This window comes from Spea bombifrons, chromosome 13, assembly GCF_027358695.1.
Source record: "Spea bombifrons isolate aSpeBom1 chromosome 13, aSpeBom1.2.pri, whole genome shotgun sequence".
Taxonomy (NCBI): Eukaryota; Metazoa; Chordata; class Amphibia; order Anura; family Pelobatidae; genus Spea; species Spea bombifrons.
The window spans coordinates 20,305,503-20,325,730 of NC_071099.1; the positions used below are offsets into that span (position 1 = coordinate 20,305,503).

The 20,228-nt window shown below is 48.4% G+C and overlaps 2 protein-coding genes across 2 annotated transcripts; both read left to right on the forward strand.

The window, feature by feature from the left end:
- Positions 1 to 3: 3 nt before the first annotated feature.
- SCPEP1 (serine carboxypeptidase 1) lies at positions 4 to 5,058 on the forward strand. The gene is made up of 12 exons (XM_053453027.1): positions 4 to 138; positions 1,039 to 1,128; positions 1,374 to 1,529; positions 1,637 to 1,711; positions 2,082 to 2,154; positions 2,303 to 2,340; positions 2,861 to 2,989; positions 3,113 to 3,212; positions 3,491 to 3,604; positions 3,816 to 3,953; positions 4,246 to 4,409; positions 4,721 to 5,058. The coding sequence occupies exons 1-12, from the start codon at positions 4 to 6 to the stop codon at positions 4,778 to 4,780; spliced, it is 1,272 nt and encodes a 423-aa protein (XP_053309002.1). The 3' UTR covers positions 4,781 to 5,058.
- Positions 5,059 to 8,815: 3,757 nt separating this feature from the next.
- Positions 8,816 to 17,905, forward strand: RAB11FIP4 (RAB11 family interacting protein 4). The gene is made up of 15 exons (XM_053453411.1): positions 8,816 to 9,066; positions 10,230 to 10,317; positions 10,424 to 10,512; positions 12,161 to 12,390; positions 12,564 to 12,746; positions 13,227 to 13,361; positions 13,625 to 13,660; positions 14,012 to 14,111; positions 14,763 to 14,866; positions 15,344 to 15,484; positions 16,180 to 16,261; positions 16,719 to 16,856; positions 17,065 to 17,199; positions 17,423 to 17,566; positions 17,780 to 17,905. The coding sequence occupies exons 1-15, from the start codon at positions 8,908 to 8,910 to the stop codon at positions 17,894 to 17,896; spliced, it is 1,881 nt and encodes a 626-aa protein (XP_053309386.1). The 5' UTR covers positions 8,816 to 8,907; the 3' UTR covers positions 17,897 to 17,905.
- The last annotated feature ends 2,323 nt before the right edge of the window (positions 17,906 to 20,228 follow it).

The following is a 20,228-nucleotide window of genomic DNA, read 5'->3' on the forward strand; positions in this document are numbered from 1 at the left end:
GGAATGGTGGTTAAGGCGCCACAGCAGGACTGGGGTTATGTCCCTGTGAGGAGCGGCGCCTACATGTTCTGGTGGCTGTACCTGGCAGACCACCCTACGAGCAACTACACGCAGCTCCCCCTGATCCTGTGGCTTCAGGTATCAACGGGGGGGGGGGGGCACACAGGGGGCCTTGCTCTTCTGGGGCCACAGTCCTCACAAAGGATATGTAGCCCCTGCTCCAACAAGGGATCTCTTTAAGGGGAGCCCAAAGGTTACCCCACCAAGCCTGTGGCACTGCCAGCTTCTGCAAGTTCCTGCCCCAGATGGCTGCTGTTATAAAAGCGTCTATGGGCCAGTCTGACTGCGGTGTGTGCCGGGTTCACCTCTCACTGAGAATGGGCAGAGTGCCCAGTGGGCTCCATAGGGATGCCCAGGGGTGTAACTAGAAGCCATAGAAACTTCAACAGCTAGCCTGTGCTGTCATTGGCCCCACACAATTGCGCACGTTTCCTCCTGTAAAGACTTAAACCTTAATCAGTCGTTCGTTTCATCTTAGATTCAGGAGCCATATGCCTATTCTATGCATGATTAAATTCCCTTGCTGTATTAGTCTCTACCGTTTCTGCCGGGAGGCTGTTCCACTTTTCTGCCGCCCTCTCATTAAGGTAAAACTGCCTTCCCTCTAAGCCTGTGAACCTGTAGCATGGAAACTCTGCGTGTATCCTGGAAACGTGGCAGATGTGGTCATCCTAATTCCCTTCAGGACTGCGTGGCTACAGCACTCTGGGGCCATGAAGAAGCCACACTTTGTGGATATCCCAGCATCTGCATGGGGCATCGCAACAAATATGTTTGTAGGTGGGGATGCGCATAATTTCCAGCCTGTCTGTGGCCCTCGGGGAGTGGCGTGGACCATTTCAGATACCTTTGCTGGCATTTACATGTAGTGCAGTGGATGGTATTCCGGCTGGCACCACGGTGGCAGTAACGCATGCGTGCCGCCGTTCCTAGCTGCACATCGTCTCGTGTTTTAATGTTTTACCCTGAATTCCAAAGGGCGGCCCTGGGGCTTCTGGATGTGGATATGGAAACTTTGAAGAAATCGGTCCTCTCGACACTTCCCTGAATCCGAGGAACACAAGCTGGGTAGGCGTCATTCCGTTCGAATGTCTATTTTCACAGTCCTTTTATTGCAGCAGCACTACGGACTCTGCTGGCGCTATATGAATAAATGTAATGGTGGAGTCATGTTACGTTTATACATTGTGTTATACGAGTGTTTGGTGCTGGGTGTCTATATATAGCGTGGGTGTGTGTGTGGGCGTGTGTATGATGCGTAGTTAATCCACCTGCCGCTGCCCTCACCTGTTCCCCATGTATCTGTTCCACAGGTAAAAGAGGCCAGTCTGCTGTTTGTGGACAATCCTGTGGGGACTGGCTTCAGCTACGTTACGGATGGTGGCGCCTATGCGAAGGACGTGGCCATGGTGGCTTCTGATATGATGGTTCTTTTAAAGCAGTTTTTAAACTCTAAACCTGAATTGCAGGTGATTCTTCCTAAAAGTCCTGATTGCGGCAGAGAGCGAGCTGCGCGGAGAAAAGGTGTTGGTTCTTGGGACCAAACGTCTAACTCTTACTTCTTTTCTTGTCCTAGTATACTCCGTTTTACATCTTCTCAGAGTCTTACGGGGGAAAGATGGCGGCTGCGATTTCTTTGGCGTTGTACAAGGTCTGGAATTTCCTGCCACTAAAATACTTGAAGGGAGCTTTACTTTAATAGTAAAACATCAGCCGGATGGGGATGGTTTGACCCTTAGTGTCACAATAACATGTCCTGCCTTCAGTCTTTAAAGGGTTTATTTACTTTCTGCGTTCAGGGGCCAGACAAGCGACCGCACATGTTTGAGGAGTTTGTGGTCTCCTAGAGGTACAGCGCAGGAACCGTGTCCTCCGAGCCGATACCGTGGTTGTGTGCTGTGGGTGGGCTGTGTGACCGAAGCTTTCCCCCCACCATCCATTAGCTTTTATTTCAGCGCCGGGTCATTCTTGCTTTCATCCCAACGCTGTGGTGTTTTTTGTGTTTTATATATATGTTTTAGGACATCCAGGCTGGAAGCATTAAGTGTAACTTCGGAGGTGTAGCGCTTGGTGACTCCTGGATTTCCCCTATAGGTGAGATCATAGCGTTTAACCCGTTTCTGTCCAGACACACAAGAGGCATGAAACATACCTTGAGCTGAAAGCTGAACGTGAAGCCAAAGCGCAAGCTCTGGGTCCCTGTAGCGGCTGGATTGACGTGACCCGTGTTTTCTGTTTGCAGATTCCGTGTTGAGCTGGGGACCTTACCTTTACAGTATTGTGAGTGCGCTTGGCCCTTCTGTGCCACTGAAATCTGGTGGTCTTCCTTGGCAGTGTTAATGAATGAACCAATTTATTTAAAGGAAGGACCTGTCTGACTACTTCCCGGGGGGAAAAACGGCCAAATATCAGACTTCATGTTATTGTGGAAGAGAACATTTTCAATCTTTTGCCCCAATAAACAAAGTGCAGTAATGGAGCCCTGCTTATTTAATGTTCCATGGCCCTCAAGCAATGTATTTGGACAGCCCTGTAGAAGGATGTTGATTAACTGGTTTATGGGATCATGGTCTCTTAAACCTAAACCCAAGTGTGCAGAGCTTTGTTCAATTGCATTTGGTGACTGATGATGAATGAAATGACCTTTTAAATCTGCAAAGATACGAGCAGCCATTTATTCTTAAATAATAAATGACTGCCACTAATATTACTAAAATATTACTAAAAACCAGCCGTAAATTATTTACTAATACTGTGGTGGTACTATTGTATAAATAAAGTCTCTGCTGTTATATTTAAGTCCCTGCTTGATGAACAAGGACTGAAGAGGGTCCAGGAGTCTGCGAATGACGTGCAGAATGCCATCAATAAAGGTCAATATGAGCTCGCCACCGATCTATGGAGTAAAGCAGAGAATGTGATTGAAGAGGTAGGATTTCAGAAGACAACGCGCAGACTCCATGTCCAGCCGAGTGATACTGCGCCATCGCAGCCGCCCCACAAGATGCTTGGGTTTCCTCTGCCATACGTTCAAGATTTTTCTTTGTTTTAGAATACGGACAATGTCAACTTTTACAACATTTTAACCAAAGATTCATTGATGGCTAAAAAACAGTTTATGGAAAATGAAAGATTTCCAAATCGTTTACTTGGTAAGTTGAGGGGGTCGTGTCAGACAGCCTTCTGGGACATGTTGTTCCTAGACCCGTATATACATGTGGACAGGGAATACATGGAGAAATCTGTCTAAGATGGTGGGGGGCCTCTGAAGGCTGGTCGGTGCGGTCTCCTGTGTGATGGGGAGGGGGCTCTGAAGGCTGGTCGGTGCGGTCTCCTGTGTGATGGTGGGGGCCCTCTGGCGGCTGGTCGGTGCGGTCTCTCTGACTGCTTGTCTTTGGGATTCTCACGTTCCTCACTATTCCCATTCCAGGACAGCTCTTCCAGCGTCACCTGCTACCTTTCAGGAAAGATCGCTTGTACGATCTGATGAATGGCCCCATCAGAAAGAAGCTGCAAATCATTCCTGATGACGTTACCTGGGGAGGTGAGGGACGTTTACATTTTGCTATAAACCCAACAGAAGCCAATTGAAAAACTTGATTACTGCATGCCTGGCCCTGCCAGTGCAATAATGCAGATCCAATAGCTAAACTGCCCATTGGCCACGTACTGTAGCAGTCTTGGCTCGAGCCCTTTAGTGGCCATAATCCTTTCTTTAGCCAGTCTGACGGTTTGGGGATTTTCTTTCACACCAGGTCAGTCTGGGGAAGTTTTTTCCAGCATGGCAGGCGATTTTATGAAGCCTGTAATTGACATCGTTGACGAACTCCTGTATGCAAATGTGAATGTCACCGTATATAACGGCCAGCTCGACCTTATCGTGGACACTGTGGGTAAGTATTAAATACTCTAGTGAATGTTTACATGTAAATAAGTGAAAAGTGCAGCCAAGAGAAATAACACTGGAGTCACCGGGATCTTGTATATACACACCTCAACTATGTTCTGGAGATAGGGGATACCCCCTGAATCTCTGTATGGGGGTATATGATATAGGGGGGGTTACCTCCATGGCTCTGTAGGCATATGGGTATATTGCATTTGTTCTTTGTATGAGATCATTATGGTTTGTATGATATTTCAGTCATGTATGTGAACTTAAATCCTTTTTTTATTGCTTTTTAGGTCAGGAGCGCTGGGTTGAAAAATTAAAATGGCCCAAGCTAAAGTACTTTAAGGACCTCAAATGGACACCACTCCATATGTGTGCCGAATGCACTGACACTATGGCTTTTTACAAGTCATATGAAAACTTCAACTTCTATTGGATCCTGAGGGCTGGGCACATGGTAAGATGGCTGTGCCCGGTGTGGGGATAGAGGGTCCTGTCTCCTGGATAAGGGTGGGCAGCTATGATAAGGGGGGTACCTGATGGCTCGCTTTACAGCTCCCATATAAGCTGATATAAAAGTCCCATGATGCGTGCAGACAGTGATGAGAGTTATAGTTAAACGCCTGCTTGGTCCTCTCTGCAGCTCCATATGTGTGACGTGAGGACCCATGTCGCAGGGCCCTGGGGACCCTAGAATTGGGTAGCATGCTAAAACACACACAACTAACCCCCCCCCCGTACTCTTGCTCACCTTTCTTCTTTGTACAGGTTCCCTCTGACCAGGGAGTTATGGCCCTGAAAATGCTCAAAATGATTATTGGTAAATGAAGAGAAAGCGGCGACCCTGCTGAGCGGGGAGGACCTGGGCGCTATGGACCGACTGCAGGGAATGAGCAAATTCCTAGCGGCTCCTAACACTTCTGCTTTTGTGCCTTTACTATCTGCGTGTGAGGGACATGTGCTGTTACTGGACTTACATGTAACCTTTCCTATTAACACGTGTGAAGGTGCATTCCCAATATGCACTGGCTATAAAGTCACCAGTTCTGCTTCGCGTTTGTTGATTTATTGGAAATTTTGATACTAAATAAAGAACTTGCTTGTAACTCCCAGGAACGGGCCAAAACAAATCTCACAAAGGGAAAAACTTGTTGGCATATCCGATAGCGGGGCATTAGATTGCCAGTGTGGCGTGATTTTTTTTTTGTTTGTTTTATAGACCGTGGCTGATTTTGCGCTGCTTACCTGATCTGTGCCTAGCCTGCTCCCTACATATCTGATAGCCCATCTTGTTTATAACTATTAGAGGAACTTCGAGCGAAGGAAGGGCCACACACCCTTTTCCATCCCACATGTCGGTAACGTTGCTCAATCTGTAATCTAGTACAGACAAGGTCTACGCTCGGGGGGAAAAGCAGACCTGTTCAGCCAGATCTTCTTTGTGTCACCAATCTCTCGTGCCCCTCTTTTCTAGGAGGTCAGAATGTTTGCTGGGTATGAGGATATCACAGGGTTGCACAGCCATAAAAGCCCCCACAATGTGTATAGAAACAGCTTTATAAATTAAATGGGGCAAATAAAACCCATTGATCTTTCAAATGCCCCACTCGATTACACCAATAGCCCCCCTATAGCCACACCCCCTTTAGACAATTGGCGCGACGGGGTGAGCATAGACAAGTAAACTCATTGGAACGCATGCATTGTGCGACTTACAGTGACCGGCGGCCTCGTAACTCCAAACTTCAAAAATAAAACCAGAACGTTCAAATGATCGAGGGAGCTAAGCGGGGATGTGCGCTCTGTAACGAGCCTCTAGGCATGTCCTGCTTGGGGGAATCCAGGGCCCCGATCATGCTTTACTTCGGTTACTGTGAATGTCGGGTCTGTTAAAACCGTGATAATGGTATCCTGGGGTGAAACCCTGCACGTCGGCACCTGTGTGTCTATAGGGAATGGGCTATTCCCCGGCCACTATGACACATCCTTGCAATTTAAATCATGGAAGCTTGTTTACCACAACAAGAATGGCGGTGGGGCAGCAAGCGATCTGCCATCTTCTGCCTGATTACAGGATCCGGTTAGTAAATGCGCAGGGGCAGAAATGATCTGAAGGAATATATGATGGGCAACCAGCACAGCGGGGGAAAGTGCCGGTAGGGGTGCTGCTTGGGGGCCGCAAAGACCCATCCTGCCCCAAAACTCTGCACAGTATGTAGCTGCATGTGATGCTAGACATAGTTTGCTTGTCTGGCACAAATTCCAATGGTTGTTCTTCAGACCCTCATAGGCTGAGTACAGGAGTTGGACTCCCTCAAACCAAACACAGACCCCACATTAGCCCCTCTATACCTCCATTCCCACATAGTCCCAATATCCCGGTTCTCTTACCTTTGTTCCTCCATCTTTGCTCCCCTCTGCAGCTTCTCCATGTGTCCCTTACCTGCCTCAGATCTTCATCCTATGGTTTCTCTATTCCTTTCCCTATATTTCCCACCAGTGTTTCGTTCCAGGTATCCCTCCTTCCATCCATGGCCTGCCATCCACTTCCTCATTGCCAGCATCCCACCCTTACACACTGCACTGAATTCAGCAGCCCCCCAGCTACACATTGCACTGAATTCGGCAGCCCCCCTCCCTACACATTGCACTGAATTCGGCAGCCCCCCCAGCTACACATTGCACTGAATTCGGCAGCCCCCCAGCTACACATTGCACTGAATTCAGCAGCCCCCCCTACACATTGCACTGAATTCGGCAGCCCCCCAGCTACACATTGCACTGAATTTGGCAGCCCCCCCCTTACACATTATACTGAATTCAGCAGCCCACCCCTACACATTGCACTGAATTCAGCAGCCAGCCCTAAATAACACTTGTATAGATAAAGCGCACTGTACGTTACAGTATATTCGGTGGCCCCTAGACAATGCACCAGACACAGCCCCCTCATATAATACAGCCCCCTTATACAGTGCACTAAATTCAGCAGCCCCCTTATACAGCGCACTAAATTCAGCAGCCCCCTTATACAGCACACTAAATTCAGCAGCCCCCTTATATGTTACACCGAATACAGCAGTCCCCGTATACGTTACACCGAATACAGCAGCCCCCCTTACACGTTATACCGAATACAGCAGCCCCTTATACGTTATACCGAATACAGCAGCCCCCTTATACGTTCCACCGAATACAGCAGCCCCCTTACACCGAATGCAACAGCCCCCTTATACGTTACACCGAATACAGCAGCCCCCTTATACATTCCACCGAATACAGCAGGCCCCTTATACGTTCCACCGAATACAGCAGGCCACTTATCCGTTCCACCGAATACAGCAGGCCCCTTATAAGTTCCACCGAATACAGCAGCCCCCTCATACGTTACACTGAATACAGCAGCCCCCTTTCACGTTCCACCGAATACAGCAGCCCCCTTACACGTTATACCGAATACAGCAGCCCCCTCATATGTTACACCGAATACAGCAGCCCCCTTATACGTTACACCGAATACAGCAGCCCCCTCATACGTTATACCGAATACAGCAGCCCCCTCATACGTTATACCGAATACAGCAGCCCCTTATACGTTGCACCGAATACAGCAGCCCCCTTATATGTTATACCGAATACAGCAGCCCCCTTATATGTTATACCGAATACAGCAGCCCCTTATACACTGCACTAAATTCAGCAGCCCCCTATTTTATACCGAATACAGCAGCTCCCTTATACGTTACACCGAATACAGCAGCCCCCTTATACGTTACACCGAATACAGCAGCCCCCTTACACCGAATACAGCAGCCCCCTTATACGTTACACTGAATACAGCAGCCCCCTTATACGTTATACCGAATACAGCAGCCCCTTATACACTGCACTAAATTCAGGAGCCCCCTCATATGTTATACCGAATACAGCAGCCCCCTTATACGTAACACCGAATACAGCAGCCCCTTATACGTTATACCGAATACAGCAGCCCCCTTACACGTTACACCAAATACAGCAGCCCCCTTACACCGAATACAGCAGCTCCCTTATACGTTACACCGAATACAGCAGCCCCCTTGTACGTTACACCGAATACAGCAGCCCCCTTACACCGAATACAGCAGCCCCCTTATACGTTACACCAAATACAGCAGCCCCCTTACACCGAATACAGCAGCCCCCTTATACGTTACACTGAATACAGCAGCCCCCGTATACGTTACACCAAATACAGCAGCCCCCTTACACCGAATACAGCAGCCCCCCTTACACCGAATACAGCAGCCCCCTTACACTGAATACAGCAGCCCCCTTACACGTTACACCAAATACAGCAGCCCCCTTACACGTTACACCGAATACAGCAGCCCCCTTATACGTTACACCAAATACAGCAGCCCCCTTACACCGAATACAGCAGCCCCCTTACACGTTACACCGAATACAGCAGCCCCCTTATACGTTACACCAAATACAGCAGCCCCCTTACACCGAATACAGCAGCCCCCTTGTACGTTACACCAAATACAGCAGCCCCCTTACACCGAATACAGCAGCCCCCTTACACGTTACACCGAATACAGCAGCCCCCTTATACGTTACACCAAATACAGCAGCCCCCTTACACTGAATACAGCAGCCCCCTTATACGTTACACCGAATTCTGCCCCTTCATTTAAACGTTGCTAGGTAAAGACGGCCGTATCCCCGGTGTCATTCTCTGCCTTTTCCTCTTTTTTGCCCTGTGCCATCCACCATCCTCACGCATCTTCATCTCTTCTCCTGCTTTCTCCCCTCCCGCTCCTTCTCTGGATCCCTCCATCCCTCCTCCCATGTCTGTCTCTCTCTCTCTCTTCCACTCCTCCCCGCTTCTCCCCGGCTCCAGCTCATGATGAAGTGATGATGGCGGCTGTGCCCAGGCTCCGCGTTCCAAGCTGCTGCTAGTCTCCCTGATGGAGTGTGCGGGCCTCGGCGCGGGGACCCAGCAGCATCTCCTGCACTTCCTCAGGAGGCTGAAGCAGGTCTTCGACGTGTGCGATGAAGATGCTGACGGCTTTATCAAGGTGGAACATTTCATGGATCTGGGGCTACAGTTTGCTCGGGGAGATGAGGTGAGGACACCGGGCTTTACCGGCTGCGCAGACCGGTGGCTATTCATCGCACATCTCCCCAAAAATCCCCCCGCTTTGGGAGGGGTCGGGGAGACCGGATTTTACGGCAGATCTGCCCATTTCTTTCCGGATTTAAAATCCTTATTTGGTCCTCCCGTCTTAATTCAGATTTGATTTTAGATTGAGTCATTCTAGCTCTAATGGCTCTAGGGTTTTCGGGGCCCTAGCTAGAAAGATGTAGGGCCCCTACTGCAAAGTGTTTTAATGAGCAATTAAATGCAATCACTGCAGCACAAATAACGAGTTTAATAAATCATGTTATTCATGATCGCCATTAAAATGGGCTGATTCTATTTTACCCCCGTACCCTCTGGGGGCCCTAAGCACCATCTCTGCCGCAAACGCACAGCAGCCGCCGAGACTCCGGAGGCGGGGGAGATCCGGGGCCACGACTGGCAAAGGGCTCCCTAATACGGGCACCAAAGGCTGCCGTCCGCACACTATGCAGGTCTATCCACAGCGCGCTTCCGGAAAACCCGCTCATGGAGCACAGGAAGGACCCGGTCATCATGCGAATGCTGCAGAAGGCTTTGTGACACTGCGTGTGTATGGGGGCGAATGTGGGAGTCTACATGTGTATGTGGGTGTCCGTGCGTGAATGCGGGCATCTGCGTGTGTATGGGTAGAATGTGGGCATCTGCGTGCGTTTGAGGGCCAATGTGCGGGAATGCGGGCATCTGCGTGTGTATGGGAGCGAATGCGGGCGTCTGTGTGTGTTTTGGGGCCAATGTGCGAGAATGTGGGCATCTGCGTGTGTATGGGAGCGAATGCGGGCGTCTGTGTGTGTTTTGGGGCCAATGTGCAGGAATGCGGGCATCTGCGTGTGTTTTGGGGCCAACGCGCTGGGATGTGGGCTACTGGGTGTGTATGCGAGCGTCTACGTGTGCATGTGGGCGAATGTGTGGGAATGTGGGAGTCTGCGTGTGTTTGGGGGCGAATGTGCGGGAATGCGGGTGTCTGCGTGTGTTTTGGGGCGAATGGGCGGGAATGGGGGCGTCTGCGTGTGTTTTGGGGCCAATGTGCAGGGATGCAGGCTTCTGGGTGTGTCTGCGGGCGTCTTCGCGGGGATTTGGAAAGACATTAAATCTTTTTCCCCCCAATAGGTGGAGAAACTTGTTAAATTCTTGGACCCAAATGACTTGGGAAGAATAAATTTCAAGGACTTTTGCCGCGGAGTGTTCGCGATTAAAGGTTGGGATTTCTTGTCACATCATACATGTAATCCGTGATGAAGGGGCTTGGGGCGGTTTCCTGTCCCCACGGAGGAGAAAATGGTGACAGATCCTTTTTCTTCCAGGGCGTGATGAGCTGGTGTATGGAGTGCTGGGGGTAAAACACGGAGAACGCCCTCAATATCACACGGGATATGTGGATTTCTACCACCAGGTAACAGAGTTCTACAACCCCAGCCAGACTTCTCGAGACGGCCCCCGAGCTGGGGAATTCCCGAGACGGCCCCCGAGCTGGGGAATTCCCGAGACGGCCCACCGAGCTGGGGACTTCCCGAGCACTAATAAGACCCCCAAGCACATGCGTAGAAAGCGCTCCCAGTTGTTTCCTTACACTAATTGGCTGCTTCAGCCAGTGGGCGAAGGGTCAGACCCCATGAGCTGCAGCTTCTCCCTAAGGTAGAAATATAAATGAATGGATATCCTTACAGAGTGCCGTCCGCCACATTATTTCATCGGTAGGAGGGCCGACTGGGGTTCCTTTAAAAGGAGAACGAGGAGACAATCACATTCCCCTTAACAACTATAGCTGCCAAGTGGCCCATTTTAAGAGGAACAGTACCAAATTCCAGGCAGGTGATAAGAGGCCTGTTCGGGAGACCCCCACAATTGCCCAGACCATGCAGGGATAATACTATTTACCGGTACACACTGCTGTTTTCATGTTATATACATGCTGTGAGAATCATGCAGCTTACATGTTATATAAATATTGTATAAGTCATGTTTTTTTACATGTTACACAAGCATGCCGTTTACATGTTATACGCATATTGTATGAGTCATGCTATTTACATGTTACACACGTCATACCGTTTACATGTGGCGCACGCGCAGCTCCTGTCTGTATCCAGGCGGAGTTAGGAGTGAGCGTGGCCAGTGAGACTGGCCCGAAACTCCTTCCTCTCCTGACACGCGACCTGATGACGTAATTGAGATGCGCAGCCCTAGAGACGCTTCTTGTCACCCAGCAACGGTGGCAATGGGCGGGTCCGATTCTGAGTCCCACAGAGTGATCGGAAGAGCTCATCCCGAGCGCAATACCCCCCAGAGGGACAAGGTGAGGGTGCTGTGCCAGCAATGCCCCCTACAGGGACAATGTGAGGGTGCTGCAAGGTGAGGGTGCTGTGCCAGCAATACCCCCCACAGGGACAAGGTGAGGGTGCTGTGCCAGCAATACCCCCCACAGGGACAAGGTGAGGGTGCTGTGCCAGCAATACCCCCCACAGGGACAAGGGGAGGGTGCTGTGCCAGCAATACACCCCCCTCCCCCCCAGGTTGGGGCAGAGGAGAACAGGCAATGAGCGGGGCAGAGGAGAACAGGCAATGAGCGGGGCAGGAGGAATGTAGAAAGCTGGATTTTGAAAGCTTCTTCATAATTCTGGGAGATGTACTGAGAGGAAGCCCCGGAAGAATAATATCAGGGTCACTGCCGGTTACCGTTTCTATGGAAGCTGCGTCCTGCATAACGGGGTAACTGGCGCCTTCTGCTTCTCAGGTTGTTAATAAGAGAAATTAGGGTGAGAAAGAGGGACCCTTTCAGCCCCTCAATCGTGTCCTAGAGCATGTAATTGAGAGGTAAGTAGTGTTTACTGTACGCGGTTCACCATCCGTAGCCAGAGCGGAGCTTCCTTTTGGCGTTCTCCGTGGTGAGGAAGTCCTCCTTACAGCAAACGCAGTCTATTTTATACACCTTAGCGCTTCTCAAGGTTGGGAATCATTGACGATAATGCCTATGATCCGAAGGTGTTCGCTCTGTGATGTTGCATTTGCAGCTGTAAGTTGCATGTTGTCTCCTTGTGTAGGAACAGAGCACTGAGCTGCCAGACGGGATCTCCATGGACCGGCAGAGCACGTACAGCGATTCCGAGTCGTATCCAGACGAAGACCGGATTACATTGCCGCAGTGTGGACTCCTCCATGAGTCCGATCCGGACAGCGCCATTGAGAGCACTCAGAGCTCGGAAACATCAGACGAGGGTCCGAGTGAAGACAAGACTGGAGAGCTGGATGGCCTCTACCTCCCTAGAGACCGGTAAGTGGGACCTGTATTGTTTCCGCTATATATGTGTGCGTGTGTGAATGTTTGTCCACGTATGTGCGTGTGCATTATATATATCGGCCTGAGCCAGATGTGGTTTGAGGGGGTTTTGGGGAATTAATAACGTCTTAACATTGACGATATTAAATGAAATGATATTTCCCTAGAATCCTCCTGAACCCGTCAGCTGATTTCTCAACGCACTCCACGGCCTCCTTAATCAGTAACGAGGAGCAGTTTGAAGACTACGGAGAAGGTGAAGATGCTGATTACCGCCCCAGCAGCCCGTGTCAGGACGACGAGAGCAAAACCAATGCCTACTCTGATCTGGGCTCGTCTGTCTCTTCTAGGTATTCACAAAGTAGAAGGACAGATCTAAATGCCATTCAGGGCTCCATGTTTTCTACACCCAATGAACTCTGGCCTCCATAAAACAAAATCATGCACGGGCACGTAGTCATGTTAATTAGCAAACAGGCTGCGTGTGAGTCAGTGGGGTTAGAAAGCGTTACAGACATCTTGATCATTTTACACATCGTCTGCGATGTCTGGGAACGTTTCTAGTGCTGCAGACGTAATACAACATATCGGAAGCATGAGCTTTTTCCTGGGGTTGGACCCTTAGCCCAGGGAGGGTAAACACTCAGTGATACCTGGACTCAGACTGTGTAATTCGCATTACATTACATATACATCTTGTAAAGAAAGCATAGGTGGAAGGAATATCCAATCTGGAGACAAATGAGAGGAACCCCCACCTCTGCCACCTTACCCATGACTTCCTGTTTATACAGGAAGTGTTGTAATAAACCATTTGTTATGTCAAACAGTGCGGGACAAACGCCGCAGAAGATGAGACGCACGTACAACGACGACTTACTAGACATGTACTGCTCCCAGTGCTGCAAAAAAATTACCCTTCTGAACGACCTGGAAGCCAGGCTAAAAAGCCTGAAAGCCAACAGGTGAGGTGTTTACAGCCTGATCTATCGGAGGTAAGAGAGGAAGAAACATCTAGAATAAGCGTTGTGATTATTGAGCCTGAATATGTATGACTGTCAGTGTCATGGCCTCTCATCAGCCTCATGCTAACACACCACAGGTTGCCGGCGTCACGGCCTCCGCTGTGTTATGGATATTGATTCTGATGCAAAATCAGGTAGAAATCAGTGGCTCGATTACAATATATGAATTCTATGCCAACAGCTTGTGTTTCCTCCCTTCGCAGCCCTAACAGGAAGATCTCCAGCACGGCGTTTGGCAGGTACAGTATTTCTGGGAGGTCGGAGTCTGTAGCACTTAAGAAAAGTATGAGGGTCCTTTATTCTCCAATGCCCAAGGGGTTGTATCTGACGACATGGCTGCCTATGTGACAAGTGCATGCAAATTGGGGATAACGGTCTGTCCTCTCCGGTCTTGTAGCTTTTGTGCACATCATCGAGAATGTTGCGTATGTAGAACGGATTTTTATAAAATAGCCTGAGGGATACGTACTAAGTAAATATGCTATTGATAATGAATCTTTCATAATGAATGATGGGCCGCAGTCCACGGATGGTCTTGGGATAATTTCATTATGCTGATCATGGTGACCAATGACCTCTGGTGTCCTCAGGCAACTTCTCCACAACAGCAACCTGAGCAGCAGTAACGGCAGCACCGAGGATCTGTTCCGGGACAGCATTGACTCATGTGACAATGACATCACCGAAAAGGTAGGAAGGGCACGTGTCAGGCTATTTTTATTTGAGTCAAAGTGTGTGATAATGACATCACTGAAAGGGTTATTATTATTTATTTCTTATATAGCGCCATCATATTCCACAGCACTGTACACTGTTTAATCAGGACAGAACAAGGAGCAAAAGTCAAAACAGTTTGACTCCCCGAAACAATAGTTGAGGAGGGCCTGCTCTAACGAGTGCGTATATACAGCGATCAGCCATAACATTATGACCACCTGGCTAATGCTGTGTAGGTCCCCCTTTTGACCCGTCGAGGCACCGACTCACTAGACCTCTGAAGGTGTGCTGCGGTATCCAGCACCGAGACATTAGCAGCAGGTCCTTTAAGTTGCGAGGTGCGGCCTCCATGGATGCGTCCCGTTGCCCCGTGTTCTCCAGGTAAGCGACGCACCCGGCCATCAGACCGCCCACCTTCTTCCATCGCTCCGTGATCCAGTTCTTAGGCTCACATGCCCGTTTTAGGTGCATTCAGCAGCGGTCAGCATGGACATCCTGACTGGTGTGCGGCTACGCTGCCCCATGCGCAGCAAACTGTGATGCGCTGTGTGCGACACACAATATAATGCAGGTAGACATGGGTCGTAATCTGGGATTTGCTGACATCTCCTTTTGCTTTGGCAGGTGAGCTTCCTAGAGAAGAAGGTGACAGAGCTGGAAAATGAGAACTTAACTTGCGGGGATGTCAAAAGCAAACTGAAACATGAAAACACGCAGCTGGTCCATCGGTAAGACGCGCCAGCCTGGGGCAGTTACAAGGTGCAACGCATACAAGGAGAGACTAAGGCTAAGCTGCCATACGTGGGAATGATAGTGGGTATAAAGAAACGTATTATATCGTGACTCACAAAATAGAGGACAGAGACCATGGGTGTAAGTGGCGGGGGAGCTGCTGTTGGTCAGACCTAGGATATTGCCCATTCAAAATATACCAATGCTTAACATATAGATTGTAGTCCATATGTAACCATTTCCATCTATTATACAGTATATAGGTGAATATATATATATATATATATATATATATATATATATATATATATATATATATATATATATATATACCATAATGTATGGCCTGTATGGATGAAGGTGGGCCGAATATATTATCCTGGGTAGGTGATGGCCTTGTCATACCCTGGAAAATTCCATTGTTTCCCTTTTCAGCTTGTGATAACAGTCTCACAATATTCACATCCTTTCAGAGTCCATGAATTAGAGGAGCTTTTAAAAGATCAGGAGATGCGATCAGACCAGGTCATGGATGAGGAACTCAAACGGCACAGAGAAATGTTTGGCAAGCTCCAGAAAGAGAAAAACACAGAGATTGAACTACTGAGTGGCAGGTAATGGCCAAAGCATTTGTGTCTCAGAGACCTTCACATGTCTCATTTCAGGATGAACTTTAATATGTTCAGCACTGACCCCGGGTGGTATATTCCGTTCTGCGCGTACCAGCAGCAGTCCTTCTCAGGGCACAGATAAGGAACGGCACGAGTTTACTGCAGGGAGATCGCATCAAACCAACTAATTTTTTTTTTGACTGGGTAACTAAAATAATACCCCCTGGAGGGGTAGTTGATATTATCTATCTGGATTTCAGTAAGAAATAATACTTCAGGGAGGGGCAGTATATGTCACAGTGATATATCTGACTGTCCCCCACAGAGGACTTTTAAATAAACTGCAGAGTTTGGGTTTTAATGGTAAATAGTTGAATGGATAAGGCAATGGCTGAGCGACAGGAGGCAGACGTTTGTGGTTACTGGCTTGTTACTAGTGTGTGTCCCCCCCCCCAGGGATTAGTCATAGACCCAAACTTTCTAATAATATCAGTAGGGATATTACAAAGGAGATATAGACAGTCCTAGACAAATGTATACAGTGCAAAGCGAGGAGTACGTAAGGCCTGGGCTCTGATAGCAGCTGGAAAGGGCAAGATAGATGATACCAGCAGCTCAAAAGTGCTGCAAAAATTCCAAGTATTTCCAAGGAATTTGCAGGCATCGGTGCAGCCATTTTATTGTGATTTATTTTTCAGGGTTCAGGAACTGGAGGAGGAAAATGAGGAATTAATAACGTCCATAACCAGACTGAAATCGCAGACAGAGAAGATAGACGAGGTGAGCCTCCCAGGGCCTCAGATGAGACATGCCGAGTTCACCGATCTGCTTTCAGAGTCTAGGTTTCTCTGACTTCAGAGTTGTCTGAAATACCAAAATTCTGCCACCCTCTCGTAAACCTTTAAACTCCCTTTAAACGGTGGGGCCAGAGTCTCTGCAGCCCGGGGTCTTCCCCCAGACTGCCATTTACAGCATACCTGCGGTGCTTGTCAGTCCAAACTTTGTATACTGAGCCCACAATGAGGTTAAAAAGGTACATCTCCTAGGTCTTGGCTCGACACATCTCACTCCGGCAGCTTAGTGGCCGAGTTCCTGTGAAATTCCTCTTTTACATTTTAATTGGATTTTCTAGAACTCTCACAATACCAGACATCTATAAATGAATGAGGCATGAGCTCTATTGATTCATTTGCTATTGATTAACTTGAAAGTGAAAATGTAATCTTTGCTGCTGCAGGAAAGGCAGCGGATGTCAGACAAGTTGGAAGACACCAGTCTGCGGCTTAAAGATGAGATGGATCTGTACAAGAAAATGATGGATAAACTGAGACAGAGCCGGCTGCACTTCCAGAAGGAAAGGGAAGCCACTCAGGATGTGAGTCCGCTCTTTGGGCTTTGGGGAATGGGCATTCAGCTCATTTGGTATTTACAGAGTATTTAAGAGTTGGGAAGTAGCTACTCCCACGACCCTTGCTATACCATGAATGTAAATCTGTAGAAGTCACACCGTGTGTCTTCCTGCTTATCATTCGGTTCTCTGACATGTCCTCCATCTCTTTAATCAATAAACTACTATTTTTTAGCTCATTGAAGACTTGAGGAAGGAGCTGGACCATTTGCAGATGAGCAGAGGACGGAGCTTGTCTTCTGGGCAGTGTGAACTCAACGCCAAGACCAGGGAAGCAGAACTGGAGCAAGAAATCAGGAAGCTCAAACTGGTGATTACCTCTGACACTGTGGTCTCCAGAACAAAGGAACTTTGGAGGCCTCAGAATTTCACAGCTTATTCCCATGCAACATCATTAATGTCTGCCATAGGTGCAGGTTGATTACCATGAGCTTGAGTTCATAATATCGCCAATGTTATTTATGTGTGAAGTTGCACACGGGTGTTACGCTGATTCACACGTGTCCATCACTGACCGTCCCTTCTGTCTGCAGGATAACCAGAAGCTCCGGGATCAGAACGACGACTTAAATGGCCAAATCCTCAGCCTCAGTCTGTATGAGGCAAAAAGTCTGTTTTCCACCCAGACCAAGGCTCAGTCTTTGGCCGCTGAAATAGACTCTGCCTCCAGGGATGAGGTAAGAGACACATTCTCCCCCCAGGGATGAGGTAAGAGACACGTTCTTCCCCCAGGGATGAGGTAAGAGACACGTTCTCCCCACAGAAATTTTACACGTGTTTCTCAGGGGCCACAGTCTGCGATTTAATACTGCGACTCCCCAAGAGACAGATATTGGGAGAGCCCAGTCTATCCACAATCCCTCGCTACCATTTTTATTATTTGTTTGCAGCTCGTGGAGGCCTTAAAAGAACAAGAAGAGATCAACTACCGACTACGGCAATACATGGACAAAATCATCCTGGCCATTCTGGATCATAACCCCTCCATACTGGAAATAAAAAACTAATCTCCCCTCTGTCGAAAGCAAGAATCGGAGGAGAAGACGCTTTTACCGCACAGAACATGATCTGATGGGAATATGGTGACACACTTTTAAATATCTGTCTGTAGAAGTCATGCCCGTGGCCATCACCGGAATTCTGCCGTTTTGGTAAAATGTGAATATGACATTTGCATTTATGATCCCCTCGTTTTCTGAGGCATGTAAATTGTGTCTGCTGCAGATGGATAGAGCTCGACAGGCTGGATACGTGTGACTCTCACATGAATGCTCTTCTTTTAAGCCACATTTATGCCAAGCGGCTCTGTCATGTCTGTTTACAGACCATAGACTGTTTGGGACAGCATACTAGAGACTTCTAGAGGCCTCCAGGTCCCATTTGAAGCAGGATTAGAGCACGTTCCAGTCTACACATATGTTTACATGTGAGTGTAATTTTGTAAACACAACTTCAAAAGAGACGATGCCTGCCCCGGGTCGTTCTGGAGATACCAAGCGGTGGGAGATGTATAGCGTCTGTAAATAAACCAATGGGTTGCTGACCCATAAAGGGTTAACATTAGCCCATTTTGGGGTATGTACTATGAAAAGCAAGCCCCCCTGCCCATCAGAGTGTGCACTCTGTTGAAGGCTTATCATTTTCTGTATGATGGCAGGGTGCGTACATACAGGGGGTATGTACCGGGGCAGTAACTGGATCACTTGCATGGGTTTCTGGGTTTGTGCCTTCATCCTACTCCATACATTCCCATGGACCATTTCTTTACTGTTTTCCACACCTTGTAAATATGTAAATAAAGTAGAGATTTGTACGTTTTGTCTCAAAGTTGAGTGAAGATCTGCGCTGGTTCTTAAAGTGTGGCGCCGGCTCTGTCTGTCTGCGCACCTTTGCTGTATTCTTCATTAAATTGTATCGCTAGTAATAGTGCGAGGAGCTTTGCGCCAAACATTAGAACAATCGCTTCGCGTGATCCATGCGATCGTGTAAATTGTAGCCGTTTGCTAAAGGCCGGAGATGGATGCAGACTGTGTGCGCGGCACCACCGGGCACCGAGTCATTGTGGAGAGCCCCGATTCCTGTTCCCTCTCATTAGCCCAGGCACTGGCTCCTTCTTATTAGCCCAGGTGCTGTCGCTCTCTCTCTCTCTCTAGCCACGGTTCTCTCTTGTTAGGCCCAAATCTGGATGCCATACTGACCTCTTCCCCATGAGCCCTTTCGGGGGTAGTGGGGGTGGCTGAATTCTTAGATACTGGGGGTAAAGCTGCCCCCATGAATTTGCGTTATAATAAAAATGCATGCGTGAGAACTTCATTCCACTTGCATTACGGCAGCCAGGGTACGTATACAAGAGGTAGGGGGGACCCCGGCATATGATAGGTAACAGGCAGAGGCAACCACAGTGATGCTGTCCTCCAAGGGCCACACAATAACAATGACAGCTCTGCCCTAGACCCAGGTACATACACAATAGGTAGGGGGGACCCCACCATTTGACAGGTAACAGGCGGAAGCAACCACAGTGATGCTGTCCTCAGGGGGCCACACAATAACAGTCACAGCTCTGCCCTGGACCCCAGGGAGCCCACATTCTACCCTAAACCTGTAGACACATCCATGGGGTTGATCACTTCCCTAGCTCCCCCCATGCACTGACTCCCTAATAAATGCAGCGTACGGCTAAATACAGAACGTGAAGACATCATGGAGGGAGGCTGCTCTTATATAAACAGATGAAGTGTAGAGCGAATACATGCATAGAGTCTATACTATATTATAGAGACACGGCACCTATATTAAAAGGATCAGTTATAGAGACACGGCACCTATATACAGAGCTGTAGCTAGCTCCTTTTGCCCCCATGGCAAGAATGGAAAATTGTTGCCCCCAGCTATTTTTTTTTTACAGAGGTTATTTTATTTACACTGCCCTTACACACACCTGTCCATAAACACACATACACGCTGCCTTTACCCCCACCTGCCCATAAACACACATATACGCATACACTGTCTTTACACACACCTGCCCATTAATACGCATACACTGCCACTACCCATAAACACGCATATACACATATACTGCACTTACACACCTGCCTATACGCACTGCCTTTACACACATGCCCACAAACACACATACACTGCCCTTACACAAGCCTGTCCATACACACGTGTATACACATACACTGCCCTCACACTCCTGTCTTTAGACACACACCAGCTTACAAATACCTACACTGCCCACACATAAATAATAAGGAATAATTATAGACACGGCACCTATAGAAAAAGGATCTATTAAAAACAACTTTATATAAAAAGGATTGATTGTAGAGA

Bases quoted from the DNA above. Each gene is read 5' to 3' on its own strand.
- SCPEP1 (XM_053453027.1), top strand. From the start codon at position 4: ATGGTGGTTAAGGCGCCACAGCAGGACTGGGGTTATGTCCCTGTGAGG. The intron at 1,129-1,373 runs GTAGGCGTCATT...TCTGTTCCACAG, and splicing joins ATCCGAGGAACACAAGCTGG to GTAAAAGAGGCCAGTCTGCT. The intron at 3,213-3,490 runs GTAAGTTGAGGG...TTCCCATTCCAG, and splicing joins ATTTCCAAATCGTTTACTTG to GACAGCTCTTCCAGCGTCAC.
- RAB11FIP4 (XM_053453411.1), top strand. From the start codon at position 8,908: ATGGAGTGTGCGGGCCTCGGCGCGGGGACCCAGCAGCATCTCCTGCAC. The intron at 14,112-14,762 runs GTAGGAAGGGCA...TTGCTTTGGCAG, and splicing joins ACAATGACATCACCGAAAAG to GTGAGCTTCCTAGAGAAGAA. The intron at 15,485-16,179 runs GTAATGGCCAAA...TTTATTTTTCAG, and splicing joins ATTGAACTACTGAGTGGCAG to GGTTCAGGAACTGGAGGAGG.